Source organism: Hemiscyllium ocellatum, chromosome 34 (genome assembly GCF_020745735.1).
Source record: "Hemiscyllium ocellatum isolate sHemOce1 chromosome 34, sHemOce1.pat.X.cur, whole genome shotgun sequence".
NCBI classification, from domain to species: Eukaryota; Metazoa; Chordata; class Chondrichthyes; order Orectolobiformes; family Hemiscylliidae; genus Hemiscyllium; species Hemiscyllium ocellatum.
The window spans coordinates 23,164,671-23,184,797 of NC_083434.1; the positions used below are offsets into that span (position 1 = coordinate 23,164,671).

Below are 20,127 nucleotides of genomic sequence, written 5' to 3' on the forward strand. Positions count from 1 at the left end.
TTTGTAAATAAATCAGCAGAACACAGCTGTTTTGTTCAGACTCAATGGGATATAATCCCTCTGAGGATTTTTGTACCCAATATAAAATATCAAATTGTATCATGATACAAAAGCACAATTCCTCAGACCTCGCCCTCATCCCAAGTCCAAACATTCCCCCACATTTTCCAAATGAATTGTTATTTAACAATTCTGAAGACGAGTCAAACCAGACTGAAAATATTAACTCTACACTGATGCTACCAGGACAGCTGAGTTACTTTAGCATTTCCTGTGTTTATTTCAGATTACCAGCATTTGCAGTAGTATGATTTTATTTGATACTTCATGGAAATGTATTTGATAATATATCCGTGAATTGATCCTGCCAAAATACAAGTCTCTTTAAAACAGTGAGCTTTGACTACATGTGGTAGATAGACACTGTGGTTAGTGTAGTATAATTTGAATACTAAATGAATTAGCCTCTACATACAACAGATTAATACATAATTGAGGAACAAAATGCTTGTGGGTGAACATTCTTTGATAGAAGGAAAATCCTGATTCACTGCATACTCACCTCATACTGTTCAGTTATAGATAGCTACTTGAAAAATGGCAAGAGGTCTGGATCATTTACCATATCAATCTAATTGACATTTATCAATATGTTATCACATGCTAACCTAACAATTTAGGTATTGCTATTACTTTGTACACTTCAAGCAATACATTTTTTGTTTTTCAATTGGAAATGTACAAAAGCACCGTTGATTATTATATGCCTGACAGGAGCCAAATAAAATCCTAAAAAAACCTGAACATTAAGTTTTATTTTCCTAGTTGAAAATTGCACCTAAACATGAAAAGAAGTTGACTTCTGTTTACTGATAATACTTAGGAGATAAACCAACTAGAAAGGGGCTATATAGTATAAAATGATGACCAATAGATCTGAAGATCAACATAAAATATCTTAGCCTTAACGTATGTTGATGACCCCTAGGTTTGCAAAGCCACCATTATTTAAACCTTTATTGCTGCCTTCATTTCCAAAATAGCATGAACATTTTCAGTACATTTTTCTGTTCTATGTATCAATTTGAATTGTTCTTGTTATATCTTTCTCCATCTGGAAAGTCCTTTATTTCACAGCGCGACTGAGAATTAGTTTCTTAGCAAACAACAATCCTGAATATAATTATTTGAAATTCTAATGCATTGAAATTGTGAGAATAATCTTTAAACCTTTGAAACAAACAGCTCTATGTGTCCAACCATAAGCATGTGACATGACTTATTATAGGTTTAACAATATTAGCCATTGAAAATCTCTGACTGATTTTGTTCTTTCACAATAATTTCAGGGTGACAGGGGCCCAGCAGGTATAAATGGAACTCAAGGAGTGGAAGGATGTCCTGGCTCCCCAGGTCCAAAGGCAAGAAACTCCTCGTTTTGAGGCATAGACAATCAATACATCTCAAATTTTTACAGTCAAAATTTTATTTCACAGTTTAATTAATGAGTATCTTTTTATTTAGGGGAAATCAGGGTATCCAGGAGAGAAGGTAATATGGAACTTTATTTAATCTAAATTAAAAAATTATTTAACATTATTAAACAAAAACAGAATGTTTTGTTCACTTTGACATTTCTAAGTTTACCAATGTATAATCTGTATATTATGTTACCATTACAACAGGGTAGTGATGGGGACCATGGTATTGATGGAATAGCTGGAGAACAGGTAATAATTTCCTGAATTAGATCATATGAAAATATTATTTGTAGAAATGCTAACAAGTACTAATTGAGCACTGTGTTCTTACAGGGAGACCACGGAAATCCAGGAGCACCTGGCGAAAAGGGAAACGCAGGAAATCCGGTATTGTCATCTTCTAGTAATCAGATGAAAGTACTCCCATCAACAAGTACTTAAATGTTGTCCCTTGTCTCTTCCATCCATGCAGTTTCTCTCTTTTAGCACACATGGTTAAGCTTTGCTTCATCATAGAACATAGAACAGTACAGCACAGAACAGGCCCTTCAGCCCACGATGTTGTGCCAACCACTGGTCCTCATGTATGCACCCTCAAATTTCTGAGACCATATGCATGTCCAGTAGTCTCTTAAATGTCCCTAATGACCCTGCATCCACAACTGTTGCTGGCAACGCATTCCATAACTCTCTGTGTAAAGAACCCGCCTCTGACATCCCCTCTATACTTTCCTCCAACCAGCTTAAAACTATGACCCCTCGTGTTAGTCATTTCTGCCCTGGGAAATAGTCTCTGGCTATCGACTCTATTTATGCCTCTCATTATCTTGTATACCTCGATTAGATCCCCTCTCCTCCTCCTTTTCTCCAATGAAAAAAGTCTGAGCTCAGTCAACTTCTCTTCCTAAGATACGCCCTCCAGTCCAGGCAGCATCTCTGAACCCCCTCGTCAGGTCCACACCCCCCACCAACCCAACCTCCACTCCCGGCACCTTCCCCTGCAACCGCAAGAAATGTAAATCTTGCACCCACACCTCCCCCCTCATTTCCCTCCAAGGCCCCTAGGAATCTTTCCATATCCATCACAAATTCACCTGCACCTCCACACACATCATTTACTGCATCCACTGCACCCGATGTGGCCTCCTCTACATTGGGGAGACAGGCCGCCTACTTGCGGAACGTTTCAGAGAACACCTCTGGGATACCCGCTCCAATCAACTCAACCGCCCTGTGGCTGAACACTTTAACTCCCCCTCCCACTCCGCCACGGACATGCAGGTCCTTGGCCTCCTCCATTGCCAGACCATGACCACACGATGCCTGGAGGGAAAGCACCTCATCTTCCGCCTAGGAACCCTCCAACCACAAAGGATGAATGCAGATTTCTCCAGCTTCCTCATTTCCCCTCCCCCCACCTTATCTCAGTCCCAGCCTTCTTGACCTGCAATCTTCTTCTCGACCTCTCCGCCCCCCCACCTGGCCTATCACCCTCACCTTAACCTCCTTCCAACCATCGCATTCCCAACGCCCCTCCCCCAAGTCCCTCCTTATCTTACCTGCTTGGCACACCTTCCTCATTCCTGAAGAAGGGCTCATGCCCGAAACATCGCTTCTCCTGCTCCTTGGATGCTGCCTGACCTGCTGCGCTTTTTCAGCAACACATTTTTCAGCTCTGATCTCCAGCATCTGCAGTCCTCACTTTCTCCTGGGATAAATATTATCCATGATATCAGGGATAAATCCCCAGAGCATCTTCACAATAGTACAACAAGAACCTTGAGATCCATGTGAACAGGCTTGTGGACCTTCATCCCAAAGACAGCACCAAAAAAAAGGAAGCACTCCCTTAGAACTGCACTGGAGGTTCTGCCCAAATTATTGTGCTGATGTCCTGTCTGGAACCCAGGACCTTGCAATTTAGAAACAAGAATGTTATGAACAAAATCACAGATGTAAGGTAATAAATATGTTATGAGATGCTAATGTGCAGTAAATTTCATTACTCTTTTTCTATTGTGAAGTATCAAGTTAACCTGCAAATACCATTGGCTGGGTGTTATGGTATGTTCATTAAGGGGTGTGTGAAATATAATGGATTTCTAGCACACAGGTCTCCCACCTCCTTGATCCATTCCACATAAGACACTGAATAGTCCACCCACCCTAAGGTCTACTTTGCCATTAACTGCCCAATTAAGTGGCAATTAAAAACTTCAACCCACCTCTACAGCTATAATACACTGTGTAATGGCAAACAGATGAGGGCAGGAAGACTATTTTTTCATCAAAATTGATGGGGTTAATCCTAATTCAGCAGGGTACATTGGAGTCACCCTCATAAAATTGTACTCTTTCCTACCCTTTGCATCTCTCCACTTGATCTCAAGAGCCATTCCACCTCCTGAGCATCCTCCAACCTCCTTAGGAAGCTGTATCTCTTACTGCTGTCAAACTCCAGGTGCACTTTCCCCACCAAGTATGGTATTAGCATCCTCTACTCTCTTCTGGTGCTGCTTGGACTGCAAGAGTTGCTGACCAGATTGTGTTATAGGCATATACCCCTGACAATACAAGCTCCCTGTGAACTGCTCTATCAATGCTGTCCAGTGTGACCGGCAACTCAGTTATGTACAAAATGAGAAACGCACCTTTCCTGTTGAGCTGTACCTCAATGAGGATAGTATTCCAGAAAACACCTCAGCATTGCAAGGATCTTGAGATCATGTGTACTTAATGACACACTTAAAATCAGACAAAATCAAAGCCTGTCTTTGCAGTAGGGCTGCAGCTAACATAGATACTGGAGACTTTGGAATTGAAACAGCTATCTGATCAATTTCAATTGTGAAATTGCAACCATATGTGTAATTATGAAATCTTCTTACTTCAAAAATCAAAGACAATGCTTCATGAGCATAATTTCGCTCATTGACATGGAGGATACATGATGCAAATGCAATCAGTCTCTCATCATTATCCAACACATGAGTGATCACAGCCCTTACTCTGAATGGAGAGGTATCTCATGCTAGCTTCGTGTTGTTGGACATATTGTAATGTACCGTTCACCAATTTACTTTTGCACAGCTTCAGTGTTTTGTTGCACTCTAGTTTGTCCACAGAGTTCATGCAACAAAATAAACGTTGATATTAATTTACTGTAGAATTCGCCAGAACCAAAAAAATCCAAACACAGACATTCTGATTGTGTTGATGCATATTTTGTTGCTTGAGCTTTATGCTTGTAATCTGTCTTTGTCAATTACTCAACAATGCTTTAAAATATTTCATATTTATCTGCCTTTACCCAACTCCCATGCTTTCCCAAACATTGAAATGCCTTCTTCAGCCTATTATCGTAGGTCTGCCTGTTTGGAGCTGAAATGAACAGCCCTCCAAAGAGCAGTCTTCCCTGACTTCCTTGCAAAATTTGATTCATTGTCCTTTGAGAAATTTCAAGAGGTTGAAGAAACACCAAATGCTAGATTCTGGAACTGAAATAGCCTCTTGTGTATGAATAGGAGAAAGTGAGGACTGCAGGTGCTGGAGAATCAGAGTCGAAAAGGATCATGCTGGAAAAGCACAGCAAGTCAGGCAGCATCTGGGGAGCAGGAGAATCGATGTTTTGTGCATAAGCCCTTTACCAGGAATGTGGAGGGAGAAGGGGATGAGCAATAAATGGGGGTGAGGATGGGGCTTAGGAGGAAGGTATAGACAAATATAGCTTAGATTTATTATCTAACTTAAGCTGTAGATAAACATTTGTCAGATCTAATTCTGACAAAAGCTGACCTCCAGACAGTATTATTTACATTCTAGCACCTAATGTATCTTATAATTCTCATATATGCCCATTGACTAGTTGCTGTTTTACAAATGTATGCATTAACTGCCCACTCCTCCAGTCAGTACTTTCTCTGGTTATTTTTTTTTTGAAAGACTTTGGCAAAATCACCTTTCTTCTTGCAGCTGCAGTACTCTGTTCTCACAGATGAATAGTTCTGTACCAAATATTTGGTCCAAGCTTGGGTAACAGGACTTTGTCATAACTTTCCTACCAGATGCTGGTGTTGGGGCCCTCTACTTAGTCAGTTACAGCTTAGTTCTCTCAGCAGCACATTGTTAACCCTGACCTCTCTTGACTCATGGTTCATCATATCCACAGGCAATGCTGTCTGGCAAGCTATGTAGAAAATTATCTTTGGTAATATCAGCAACTTTATGCCAATGTCTTCTTTTTTTAAATCAGACACAAATCTGTCCCATACTGCTGTCCCATAGCTAATGACAATACTAAGGCTGTCAAAATGTGGTGGGCAATTTCTGTGGAAGGAGAGATTAAGGGATGGTGGGTTGCAGTGACCTAGAGGTGTGGGTAAAAGCATGATGGTTTGAAATAGTGGTTTAAAAAAAACAAGAATGCAATCTTATTTGAGGAAAAAGTAGAGAGAGGTGGGCAGAGAAGGTATCTCAATGTGAACATTTTTATGGTACTCAAATATGTGTTACGATAAAACCTACTATAGTCATTTAAGAACTAATGCATTGTGCATAATTTTAGGGGAAGAAAGGCCAAAAAGGAGATGTTGGTGAACATGGAACACCAGGTTTACGTGGAAACCGTGTAAGTAAAACCACATTCATATATGAGTAAAATGAGATTCTGAATGGGCTATTTATTTACTTTAATTTTTAGTATCTAGAGTTTTCATATCAGTTAGGTGGTGTTTTCTGCAGTGTAATTTGGAAAAACACTAAGAGATTAAAGAACTTGAAGATTAAATTATGTCAAATTCATTTTCTGCAAACTTCTGTGATTAAAAAAAATCATCTCAACCCCAATTCGCCGATCCAGGGTGAGTTTTTACTCACTATATCTAATCCCAGGACTTCAATTAAGCTCACAAAGTTAAGCAAGGATAAGTTTAAAAAATTAAGAAGTATTGATTTATTTAGTGACCAGCTTACACCAACAAAAACTAACAAATGATTTCTTAATTTTTTTAGAAGTACTTATTATTGATTGGCTTGCTTAATTGTGTTGGACTGAACACACTCATTAAAAATATTTCTTTTTTGAATAAGCCCATTTTCAACTGTATTAATAAACCTACGTCATGATATGATTCTTAATTCAAAGAATATATTTTAATGTGATTTCAAGCAAATAGTTTCCTCAGTGCTGCTGGATTGTACTAGTTTATAGAAGATTTTATGTTCAGGAATATGCATCTGAGTTTGTGTCGAAACTTGCATTGGAGAACATGCAGAGGGAATTTTCAACAATGCCTAGACTGGAAACAATTAGTTATTAGGAAAGATTGAATAAGTTTGCGATGGTTTGTTTGGAACAGAGGAGGCCTAATTAGAAATGTATAAAACTATAAGAAATTATATGAAGTATAAAATTACAAAAGATCCATTTCTCTTTTGAACCTGGAAACATAGATTTATGGTATGTAGAAGTTTTAAAAGAGATTAAACGGAACTTTTTCTCCCAGATAGTGCTCAAGAGTTGGAACTCCTGACCAGAAAGCTAGTGCTTCCAAATAAACCTATTGGACTATAGCCTGGTGTCGTGTGATTTTTAACTTTGTCCACCCTAATCCAACTCTGGCTCCTCCAAATCATGACTACAAGAAAGAATAGTGAAGGTAGAAAGCCTCACAACATTTGAAAAATATCTGAAGTGGTTTGTAAAATAGGTGATAGATTAAAAGTGGGAAACTGGGGCAAGACTGAATGGCTATTTACCAACCAGTGCAGATAAGCAGCTCAGTGGTTAGCACTGCTGCTTTACAGCATCAGGGACCCAAGTTCTATTTCAACTTTATGCAACTGTTTGTGTGGAGTTTTCAAGTTCACATTGCATCTGCATGGAATTCCTCCCACAGTTTTGAGATGTGCAGGTTAGATGGATTGGTTGTACTAAATTGCCTGCATTGTCCAGGGATATACAGGTGAAGTGGGGTTAGCCATGGGTAGGGGGGTGAGTATGGCTCTTCAGAGGATTGGGTGTGGGTTTGATAGGACATTTGGCCTACTTCCACATTGCAGGGATTTGATAAAATGCCTTTATTTACACAATCAATGTTTATGTGTCAAAGAATTCAATTCTAAACACAAGTGCAATTTTGAAAGCGATTTGGGACTGGATTACCGATTGTAGCACTGACAACTCCTTTATCATGTAGGCACTACTTTTGTACAGCTCCAATGTACAAATAAATTTCTCGAAAAGCTATTTCATTCAAAGTTCAATCCTTCACCACAGGATATTATCAAAAAACTCTTAATTGTCTTTTATGGGATTTTCACAGGATGATTTTTCCATTTTACTTAGGGTGAACTCGGCATCACAAACAATACTCAGGGCTCAAAAGGTGAAAGAGGAGACAGTGGACGTCCGGTATGCCATATTCATATTCAAATATGTAATGTTTCCGGGTTTATCATACCAGTGAAAAAATAATATTGTCTGATTAATGCACGGTGATATTTATGTACAACCTAGCCAGCAGATTATAATGAGGAAGGGATGTCCAGTAATGTTTGCTCCCCTACCACTGGTTTCATACAAATGGTGTCTCCTACCCAACTTCACTATTTCATTCAATATCTACCCAAAGATAGGCTGCACGCAATCAACCTCTATACATGACTGTATGTTGTGTTCTGCAAAAAAAAAACATTTAGCTGTGTCATGTATTTAAACAGATTGACCATGCATTACATACAAATGTCAAGGGTACATCCTTTAATGTCTGATGATATTCTAGTTGTCATTATATTTCATATTATTTGCTTATTAATCTCTCCAGTGAAAATTAGGTTTAGCAATTATTCACACAGGTTCCTTTCTAATGACAAAATAATTGTTAAATTATTGTCAATCAATTTCTCTTGCCCAGAAAGTGAACAATTTTAGTTTTCGTTACAAACAGTAACAACTGTAAATTGCTTCAAGATTTTAAAAAAATCAAATATTATGTTTACCTTATTCTATTTTCTTCCCTTCTCGTAACTAAATGTTTCCTTCTCTTCTTTTATTCATTCTTTTGTACCTTTAGACCTTCTCAGTACTCTGTTATGTTATTTCTCAATCCTTTATTTTCATGTTTATGAAGGGAAATGTCCATAATTTTGTGTAGCCGTGCCTGTCTCTGTCCATTTAATTTCTATGAAGAAATGATCAAAGAGAGAGAGAGAGTGACAGAAAAAGTTAAAAATAAGGTTGAATCTCCATCAAAAATTAAAGTCTGTTTCCACAAGTTCATATTTAGTACAATGAGGTTGTTTTCCAATAATTAAGACTTCTCCAATATACAAACCATACTTGGACTGAAATGAACAAGTCCTAACTTTCTGTGATTAAACTTTAGTCTCTCTCTTTGTAGCAGGTGTTCAGGAGCTAAATAGCATTTGATGCATTTGAATGCAAAACCGATTATTTTCACTGTTTATAGAGCGTCAACACACCTTATATTACAACTTATGGATTTTTAGGATCGGCAATCAAGTGAAGCATCTGCTTGGTTTGCAAATAAATAATTTCAGAACTTTGTGGCCAAAGATTTTTTTAAAACTTAAACATGTCTTAGCTGGTTTAATTCATGGGAAAGGTTCTGAGATGACCCACTTTAGCACACTCTGGACCAATTCTGTGTCAGCACAATGTTTACCTAAGCTGTGGAAACTTCAGTCTGCTCCCATACTATGACATTGCTATACATCATGTTAATGTACACAGTTAATGCTATAATTTTGAGCTTAAGTGATTAAGAAAGCATTCTTATTTAAATCCTGTTCATAAGAAAGATTGCATGCAGTCATGAGAAATTAAAACAGGGTTTTAATTGCATGTCCTCAAGTGAAATTCTTTAGGAGTGAGATCATCATGATAATTCCACCTTTATTGCCTTCCTCTTATTTTCACAAATTCAGTGTTCTTTGGTGCCCATTACAATTACATGGAGTACTTTAACAATCCCTAGAGCAATGTAGGGCCTCTTCGCATTCTTCCTTTTGTCCATTTGAGAAAGCATTTAGTTTAAAAGCAATTATTTTGCCTTACATCCAAAAATCATGTTGATTGCAGCATCTCCAAGAGTTCAGTTATATTTTGGCGATCTCCAGGACTGGCTAGTAACTTTGAGTACTGCTCATCATCAAGCTGAAATTATGCTACTGGAATTATAGATGGGATAATTTATTAATTATTTCATTTATGGCATTAAGTAATACAGTGTTCTATTTTATTGGTGTAAACACATTTATCCTAAATAAATAGTGTTTTTCTGTGATGGTAAATTTACTCAGTAAATTTCCATAAATAGAGAAGTAATAATAAGGAAGTATTTTGTTGCAGGGTGATCCAGGAGACGATGGTAATCCAGGAAAACGTGGGGCTGCAGGAAAACCCGTAAGAACCTCTTTTCAGAATGTCTGAAGTTACACAATTCCTGATTCTAACATAAAGTGCTCTGCTGTTAAAGCTGTTCACCACATTCATGAATTCCATAGCCTTGAATTGCTCTGATCTCAGTTCAAAAAGGTTGTCCCTTCACTCTGGGGCTGTGCCCTCAAGTCTTAGTCTCTTCTACTAGTAGAAACATCTTCTCCATGTCCATTCTGTCCAGGACTCTCAGTATTCTACAAGTTTCAGTCAGATCAACCACCCCCGCCCCCGTCTTGATCCTTCTAAACTCCATTGAGTTCCAGAGACCTCAGCTACTCCTTTTCTGATTGATGCTGGCCTGATCCTCCCTCATGTCTTTGTCGCTATCTTTCCAGTATATTTTCATAGTCAGGTAAGACAGATCATAGCCAAAGTGAGACATACCCTGTGTGAGTATATACTTTGGGGAATTTGGATGAAATATGGAAATTTGGTGCAGAGGGAAAGAGATGCTTTTTGCTTGTCTTTTTTGTCTCCTAGTTTGTAAGCATTTGTTTTTAAAAACAGGCTAAAATGAATCCCAGAATCAGGGGCCCAGCACAAAAGAGTGACATCACAGATAAACTGTAAGCTCATTGGTTAGTGATAACCATTAATTTGACCATCTATTGGAGGTTATTTTCAGGTTGAAGGTAAACAGGGAAAATATTTACGGGCTACAAACTTAAAAACCAGTATGAAATTTAAAAAGTCAAATTAAGAACTAAGTTGTTGGATGCTGGGCCAGGCAAGGTGTTGTAGGTGTTTGATGTGGGAACTGGTGGACCCCATTGTGATTCATAGTGACCACATCTATGGCAAGTGTTGGGTGTTTGAGGAACTCCAGGTCAGACTTGATGAGCTGGAGTCTGAGCTTTGAATATTGAGACACGTGAGGGAGAGGGAGAGTTCCTGAATCCTGTGTTTCAGAAGTCAGTCACACCCCCTTAGATTAACTACCACAAATTCAGTCAGTGGTCAGGCTTGGAATGGTGTGGTCACAAACAATGGAGGTAGAAGAATCCAGGAGATAGTGCTGAAGGAGCCTCAGCCCTTAGCTTGTCTAGCAGATTTGAGATTCTTGCTCCCTGTGTGGGATATGTGAGTATATAGTATAAATTACTCACTTTTAGGTTGGGCGTTGTTCAGTTCCTGGATGCAGTCGGAGAGATCAGGAGGTTATATACTTGGGTGGTTGCTTTACCAAAACACTACTCGGGTAGTGTCTCCCACCCATCCTCCTCTACTAACCAAAAAAAAATTCTGTGTGTCATTTGATAAGGTGACAAGCGTTTTCCTTCATGTTTCATTTTTTCAGCAGTCTATTTGGGAATTTAGAACAGTGGGAATGGAGGTTAGGGCAACTGAATGTTTTTCCTGCAATATGTGGGAAATAAGGATCACCTCCATTTATGGAAAGTGCACCCAACTCCAGCTCCTCAAGAACCATGTTAGGGAACTGGAGCTGGAGCTGGATGAATTTCAGATCATTCGGGAAGCGGAGGGGGTTATTGAAAAGAGTTACAGGGAAGTAGTTACTCCACAGCCACGTGAAGAAGATAGATGGTTTACTGTCAGGGGTAGGAAAGGGAAGGGAAGGTAGTACAGGGATCTCCTGTGGTGGTTTCTCAGCAACAAGTATGCCATTTTGGATACTGTTGAGGGGGGTAATTTATCAAGAGTGAGCAATGGGGCACGGTCTCTGGCACAGAGTCTGTTCCTGTTGCTCTGAGGACAAGGGGGAAGAGGAGCAGAGCATTAGTCATTGGTGACTCCACAGTTAGGGTGACAGATAGGGGGTTTTGTGGGAATGAGAGAGACTCACAATTGGTGTTTTGCTTTCTATTTGCCAGGGGTTTTGATCACGTTTTCAGGATCCTTGAGGGGGAGGGGGAGCAGTCTCAAGTGGTGGTCCACATAGAGACCAACGACTTAGGTAGGAAGAAAGGTGGGGATCTAAGGCAGAAATTCAGGGAGCTAGGGTGGAAGCTTAGAGCTGGAACAAACAGAGTTGTTATCTTTAGTTTGTTGCCTGTGCCACGTGTCAGTGAGGCAAAAAACAGAGATGGTGCAGGGGGGAGGGTTTTGGGTTCTAGGATAATTGGAGCTTTTGCTGGGGAAGGTGGGACTTCGACAAACAGGATGGTCTTCACCTGAACCAGAGGGGTACCAATATCCTTGTGGGGGGGGGGGGGTGATATTTGCTAATCTTCTTTGAGAGGGTTTAAACTAATGCAGTAGAGGGATAAGAAACTGAATTGTACTTCCAGTGTACAGGAGGCTGAGGGTAGTGAGGCCAAGGGTGGGTTTACAAGGTCTTGAGAGAGTGCTGGCAATCAGGATGGGTTGGTTTGAAATGTGTGTACTTCGATGCCAGGAGCATCCAGAATAAGATGGGTGAACTTGTAGCATGAGTCGATACCTGGGATTTCAATATTGTGGCCATTTCAGAGACATGGCTAAAGCAGGGATAGGAATGGTTGTTGCAGATTCAGGGATTTGGATGTTTCAGTAAGAACAGAGAAGCTGGTAAAAGGGGTGTGGGGTATGGCAATGTTAATCAGGGGTAACATTACAGCAGTTGACAAAATGGTTGAGGAATCATCCACTGAGGTAGTTTGGCTGAGGTTAGAAAAAGGAAAGGAGAGGTCACCATGTTGGGAGTTTTCTATAGGCTTCTGAATTATTCCAGCAATGTCGAGGAAAGGTAGCAAAGATGATTCCTGATCGGAGCGAGAGTAACAGGGTAGTTGTTATGTGGGATGTTAACTTGCCCAATATTGACAGAGAATACTACAATTCAAGTAGTTTAGACGGGTCAGTTTTTGTTCAATATGTGCAGAGAGAAGCCAGAGAAGAGATTGCAGAGCCTTTGGCTTTGATCTTTATGTCACCATTGTCGACAGGAGCAGTACCAGAAGACTAGAAAAGAGTAAATGTTGTTCCTTTGTTTAAGAAGGGGTGTCAGGGCAACCCTGGTAATTATAGCCCAGTGAGTCTTACTTCAGTTGTGGGTAAGGTTTGGTAAAGGTTATACAAAATACAATTTATAATCATCTGGAAAGGAATAATTTGATTATGGGATAGTCAACACGGTTTTGTAGAGGGTAGTTTGTGACTAACTAACCTTATTGAGTTCTTTCAGAAGTTAACAAAACAGGTGGATGAAGGTAAAGCAGTTGATGTGGTATATATGGACTTTAGTAAGGCATTTGATAAGGTCCACACTGAAGACTATTGCACAAAATACTGATTTTTGGGATTGAAGGTGATTTAGTGATTTGGATCAGAAATTGACTAGCTAAAAGAAGAGGTGGTGGTTGATGGGAAATGTTCATTCTGGAGCTCAGTAAGCTGTAGTGTGCCACAAGGATCTGTTTTAGGGCAACTGCTGTTTGTCATTTTTATAAGCGATCTGTGTGTGGGTGTAGAAGGGTGGGTTAGTAAATTTGTGGATGACACGAAGGTTGGTACAATTGTGGATAGTGCTGAAGGATGTTACAGTTTATAGAGGAACACAGATAAGTTGCAGAGCTGGGCTGAGAAGTGGCAAATGGAGTTGAATACAGAAAAGTGTGAGGTAGTTCACTTTGGAAGAAGTAACAGGAATGCAGAGTACTGGGTTAATGGTAAACTTCTTGGCAGTGTAGATGAACAGAGAGAACTCAGTGTCCAGGTGCACAAATCCCTGAAAGTTGCCACCCAGTTTGATAGGGTTATTAAGAAGGCATACGGTGTGTTGGCATTTATTGGTAAGGTGATTGAGTTTCGGAGCCAGGAGGTCATGCTTCAGCTGTACAAGACACTGGTAAGGCCGCACTTGGAGTATTGCATACAGTTTGGGTCACCGCATTGTAGGAAGGATATGGAAGCTATGGAAAGCGTTCAGAGGAGATTTACTGGGATATTGCCTGGTATGGAAGGAAGATCTTATGATCTTATGAGAAAAGGCTGAGGGAACTGAAGCTGTTTTCATCGCAGAGAAGAAGGTTGAGATGTGACTTAAGCAAGACATATAAGATAATCAGAGGCTTAGGTAGGGTAGACAATGAAAATCTTTTTCCTCAGATGTTGAAGGCTAACACAGGGGGATATAGCTTTAAGTTGAGGGGTGATAGATTTAGGACAGATACCAGGACTAGTTTCTTTACTCAGAGAATAGTGGGACATAGATTCACCGACGTTAAAGGCATTTAAATGGGCATTGGACATACATATGGATAATAATGGAATGGTATAGGTTAGATGGGCATCAGTTGATTTTCACAGGTCGACCCAACATTGAGGGCCGAAGGGCCTGAACTGTGCTGTCGCATTCTATGTTCTATATGTATGAGACTGGGGCTTTAGGGAGAATGAGTAAATTGATCATAGCACCATAGTGCAGGGAGTCATTGGAGAGGGGAGGAGACAGAAATGTAATTGTTATTGGAGATAGTATAGTCATGGGAATAGATACTGTTCCCTGGGGCCATGATTGAGAGTCCTGAAGGCTGTGTTGCCTGCCTAGAGCCTGGATTCAGGATATCTGATTTGGTCTGGAAACGAACTTGGGAGAGGAAAGATCCAGTTCTCGTGGTCTGCAAAAATACCAATGATATGGAGAGAAAGAGGCTCTGCTGAGGGATTGTGAGCAGCTAGAGGCTGCCCCAAAAAGATAATAATCTCTGATTATTACCTGAGACATGAGCAAATTGATGCAAGGTCAACAAGATTAATGATGTAAACATGTAGCTCAAAGCTTGGTGTGGGAGAAACAGATTCAAATTCATGCAACGTTGGCACTAGACATGAGGAAGGAGGGAGCTGTAGTGATGGGACAAGCTCCACCTTTGAATCATGTTGGGACCAGCATAACTCAGACTGTAAATAGGGCTTTAAACTAAATAGTGCGGGGTGGGTTCAGCTGCATGGAAAATTATTCAGAAGTTAAAAGGGGCAGGGCTCAGCAGAGGTTATTAAAGTTTCCAGATCAAATGATAAGACACATAGTATGGAAAGGGTCATGAATCTAACTTCAAGTGCAGCAGATAAGGGGACAAAAATGAGAAAGGATGCCAGTCAATATAGGGTTGAGGATGTTGTACTGAAATGCACGCAGTTTACAAAACAAGATAATGAGGTTGTAGCACAGATTGAAATTGGTGGGAAGATGCTGTGGGTTTCACAGAGAGATGTAGCTGCATGGGGATCAGGCTAGAAATTAAATATCCAAGGATACGCATTCTATTGATAGGACAGGCAGATGGGCAGAGTGGGCTGGATTGCCTTGTTAGCAAGAAAAGAAATTAAATTGATAGCTAGAAGTAGCATAGAGTCCGAAGGTATAGAAATTGCGTGAGTAGTACTGGAGAACTGCAAAGGAAAAATTATCCCTGGTAGGAGTCGTGTACAGGCCTCCTAGCCAGAGTCAGGACATGGGGTAGAAAATAAACGAGGAGATAGAAAGACATGTGAGAAAGGCACTATTACAACAGTCACAGGGGACCTCAGTATACAGGTGGATTGGGAAATCAGGTTGTTAGCAGATCTCAAGAAAAGAAATTGATAGAATGTCTATGAGATGGTTGTTTTTTCGAGTAGCTTGTGGTAGACCCCTCTAGGGAACTTGCATTTCTGGATTTGGTGATGTGTACTGAAGCAGACTTAATAAGAGAGCTTAAGGTTAAGGAACGCTTAGGAGACAGTGGCCATAACATGGTCAAATTCACCCTGTAGTTTGAGATGAAGAGATCCTTTGCTAAATTCCCATTGTAGTCCAGTGCAGCCAACTCTGCACTCATCCCTATGTAATCAACTTCTTTAAGCTCAGCACCATTGTTTTTGACCAAAGCTTCTCACTCTCAAACTGGGTGCTAAGTTCTACCATGATATTGTCACTGTTGCATGATCAATCTGAAATGATTGTATCCCTTGCACTCCTCCCTGCTAGTTTAAAGCCCTCTCTATGGTGGAGTGATCCAACTCCCTGTGACACTGATCCCAGCATGGTTCAGGTATTGCCTATTCCATCAGAACAGTTCCCTTCTTCCCAAGTGCATTGGTGTCAGTTCCCTATGAACCGAAACCCATTCCTCCAATACCAACCTTTATGCCACGCATTTAACTCCTTCACTTTATTAACCCTATGCCAGGTTTGACCGTAGTTCCAATAGTAATGCTGAAATTCCACTCTTTCTAGCTTAGCTCCTAACTGGTCAGAATCTTTCAGCAGAACCTCCTTTCCAGTCTTATTGATGTCATCAATACCAACATGGATAGTGACACCTGCACCCATCCCCTCCCACTTTGAGTTTCTTTCTAGCCCAATGAGATGTCATTAACTCTGGCATGAGTCAGTCAATTTATCATGTTCCGAGAGGCTCTGTTCCCTTTAAGACTCATGTTCACGGCTGCAGAGAAGAGTGTCTATCCAACCACTGCACCCCCCCCCCCCAAATATTCTGTCTCCTACCACCGCCATATTTCTACTTCCTCTTCCCCTACTTGAGTGGCTCTGTATACCACAGTCTGTTTATTTAACCACCCTGAGGTTCCCATTACCATCCACATAACATTTCAGAGCCTTGTAGATTGATGTTTGAAAGAGAATTGGATCAATATTGGAAGGAAAGAAAAATGATTGAGTCATATGGAAAGGAAAAATGTTTAATTGAAAAAATTAATGAATGGATCTAACAAAGAACCTACACAGGTATAATGGGCTATATGGCTCATTTCTGTGCTGTCTCATTTTCTGATTCTGCAATATTCATTGTTTTTGCAAGGTTTGTGAAGGTTTGTAGCTCAGGTTGAGGTTTAGGGTGTAGGTTTGCTCGCTGAGCTGTAGGTTTAATATCCAGACGTTTCATTACCTGTCTAGATAACATCATCAGTGGCAACCTCCAAGTGAAGCGAAGCTGTTGTCTCCTGCTTTCTATTTATATCTTTCTCCTGGATTGGGTTCCTGGGGTTTGTGGTGATATCATTTCCTAATCCTTTTCTGAGGGGTTGATGGATGGCATCTAGATCTATGTGTTTGTTTATGGCGTTGTGGTCAGAGTGCCAGGCCTCTAGGAATTCTCTGGCATGTCTTTGCTTAGCCTGTCCCAGGATAGATGTGTTGTCCCAGTCGAAATGGTGGTTTTTTTCATTCGTGTGTAGGGCTACAAGGGAGAGAGGGTCGTGTCTTTTTGTGACTAGCTGGTGTTCATGTATCCTGGTGGCTAACTTTCTTCCTGTTTGTCCTACATAGTGTTTGTTGCTGTCCTTGCATGGAATTTTGTAGATGACGATGGTTTTGTTCATGGGTTGTACTGGGTCTTTTAAGTTTGTTAGTTTTTGTTTGAGAGTGTTGGTGGGTTTGTGAGCTTCTAGGATTCTTAGTAGTCTGGCTGTCATTTCTGAAACTTCTTTGATGTATGGTAAGGTGGTTAAGGTTTCTGGCTGTGTTTGGTCTGCTTGTCGTGGTTTGTTCTTGAGGAATCTGCGCCATCTATCAACCCCTCAGAAAACGAACAGGAAATGACATCACCACAAACCCAGGAGCCCCATCCAGGAGAAAGATAAAAATAGAAAGCACGATTCAACAGCTTTGCTTCACTTGCAGGTCGCCACTGATGATGTTACCGAGCCAGATAATGAAACGTCTGGATATCAAACCTACAGCTCAGTGAGCAAACCTACACCCTAAATATTCATGGTCTTTTTTTTCTTTCTCTGGTTGGTCCCACCTCATTTCCATAGTTCTATGGGCTTGATTATCTCTTTCTTGGCAAATGTTTGCTTCCCCTAGTGTTTTACTTCAAGGTCACAACAATATCTCATCCCAGATCAACAGTTTTAAAACTGAAATGCATCCAAGGATTTAATATTGTTCCCATCTTGTGTTTCTGGACAGGATGCAAGAAGGAATTTGTTATCTTATGCACAATCTGTTTTTGGCTTCTATCTCCTGATCTAACATTTTACATTTGTCTATTTTAATGATGATATTATTGTAGTCGTGCAGTTGCAAATGGTTCCCATTGGTTCCTCCTCATCCCCCAAAATTTTAACTGTTCCTCCTCATTCCCTGTATTAAATTCACAAACTTCCTTTAATTTTAGATAAGCTCTTACAACCTCTACGCTGAGAAGGAGTTTTTGATCCTTGAAAGGGTTTAAAACCATTGAAATCAATATCGTTGAGATTTGAAGTTAAAATGGCTATAATAATGGGTCAATTGTTCATAAGCAAAACATTGATGTAAATTTTAGTGTGAGTTGCATTTCCATTTCTGTTGCAGCTCCAAATTTGCGCAGAATGTCAGTGATAAAACATTAACTTATCTAACTCCCTATTAAATAATTCTGTTGTCCATATCTTTAGATTAAACAATTACCTCTTAAATGGAGAATGAGTCAAAATTTAATAAATTGAATTAGGCTATGATTTGAATCTCTGTGCCTCCTTGCTCCGAACCCAGTGTAGGTTTGCCAAGTCCTGTGAAGCTTCCTGTGTCCTTTCACCTTAACTTTGTGAGAAATCTGTTTGTTGCAGTTTCTATTTTGTGCAAAAAAAGTCAGCTCTGAGACAAATATGTAAAATCCCTTCCTTTCCGTCTATTGTTTGATGCAATTGAATGACTTGAAAAGAGAAATTCTTCCTATTAAAAAAAAATTGTGACTTATATAGTAAGGCAATTTTGATGATTCAACTGAAATGCTTAATGTTTTTTATTTACTTCAGGGTGTCCATGGTCACAGAGGACCACCTGGTAAAAATGTGAGTTTGTCAGTGGTTTCATTCAAACTATTCTGACTGAACATAGTAATGTGGTGCATATGGCACAATATTACCAGTGATTTTTATTGAGTGGGATTTCAGTGAAACAAGCCAGATGGTCTGCAGTAATGTTTTCCAGTCGGTACATTCCTCCCTTCCTATGTAACATACAATAAGTAATGCGAAGATGCTCGCTGAGGGAATACAACCTAAATATGAAGTTCCAATTCAAAAATGCTTTTAAAATTCTTGCTGGTTGCTGAGCTGCTACATCTGTGCTTGAGGACCCTTTTGCTGTGTTTTCTCGATTAGAGGAACTGCTTATATAATTGGAACTGTTCTTAAGCAAACAATCCAGAAACATCCTAAAATAAGCCAAATAGACTTTCTCTAGATTCACAACTAGTTTCATTACAAATCTGGTGTGTATTTAGTGGATCACTGATGCACACCATACATATTTTGAAATAAAATAATCTAGGATCTCCTTTCTGTACAATGGATTTACAGCAGCATGTAATGTGATATGAGAAGCTAAATTATCTTATTCTTTATGGAAATGGTGACTCATTACTAAGGTATAGTTTCCCATTGCCACTGGAAGGCTGCCAAAGAACTGCTTCTTGTGTGACCTCAAACAGCAAATAATGGCAAAGTGAAATAAAAAACAGAAAGTGCTGAGGAACCCCAGCATGTCTGGCAGCACCTGTGGAGATACAAATAGAATTAATGCTTCAAGTCTGATATACCTCCTCTTCAGAGCTGGCTCTGTAGGAGAGTTGGATTGGACTTGAAATGTTGCTCCTTCCTCAGATACTGCCAGGAAACCAGTGACAGGCTGCAATGGAAAACAATTTGAGGATTTCAAAATTGAGGTGCCCTCTCTCCAATGTTTTAAAAATTTAACATGAAAACGGTCTTTGTAGCCAGGCCTTCAATATTGGACGAAAGGGGCAAAGGGATATCAATCTTTAAGATTGGTCTGTAGCTGTTCTGCACACCCACAGAGGGGGAAAAACAAGTTTAAATACACAGTAATATTTGGAAACACTCTGGCATTACTAGAGCTCCACTATGAGCTATATAGGACAAGTCAGTCCATATGCCTCATTTGCAAATATTACTGTTTACTTCCTTCAGGGTAGACAAAGAGGGCCTTAAAGTAGCAATATTGCTCTTATTCCTGATGAAGGGCTTATGCTCGAAACGTCGAATTCTCTATTCCTGAGATGCTGCCTGGCCTGCTGTGCTTTGACCAGCAACACATTTGCAGCATATTGCTCTTTGGCCTGTCAGCACTTTCCAGCAGCTAAATTGACTTCCTCTGCCTCAGGAAAGTTCCGGTTGGGCTCCTTCATCTGGCCTGAAGGTGTCATCAATCAGCCACTCGCTTCATTCAGGCCAGCTCCACTAGCCTTGGGGGAAAATGGCCTGGGCATTGAATGGAGTGGGGAACTGGCA

General features: G+C 40.1%; 1 protein-coding gene across 1 annotated transcript in view; it reads left to right on the forward strand.

Moving 5' to 3' along the window:
* The window catches only part of LOC132832153 (collagen alpha-3(VI) chain-like), a 118,307-nt gene that overhangs the window by 61,303 nt on the left and 36,877 nt on the right, over positions 1-20,127 (forward strand). The window contains exons 10-17 of the mRNA XM_060849902.1: positions 1,350-1,421; positions 1,525-1,551; positions 1,686-1,730; positions 1,815-1,868; positions 6,046-6,108; positions 7,828-7,893; positions 9,853-9,906; positions 18,631-18,666. Of these exons, the coding sequence (XP_060705885.1) occupies positions 1,350-1,421; positions 1,525-1,551; positions 1,686-1,730; positions 1,815-1,868; positions 6,046-6,108; positions 7,828-7,893; positions 9,853-9,906; positions 18,631-18,666 (417 nt within the window). The remainder of the gene's footprint in view (positions 1-1,349; positions 1,422-1,524; positions 1,552-1,685; positions 1,731-1,814; positions 1,869-6,045; positions 6,109-7,827; positions 7,894-9,852; positions 9,907-18,630; positions 18,667-20,127) is intronic.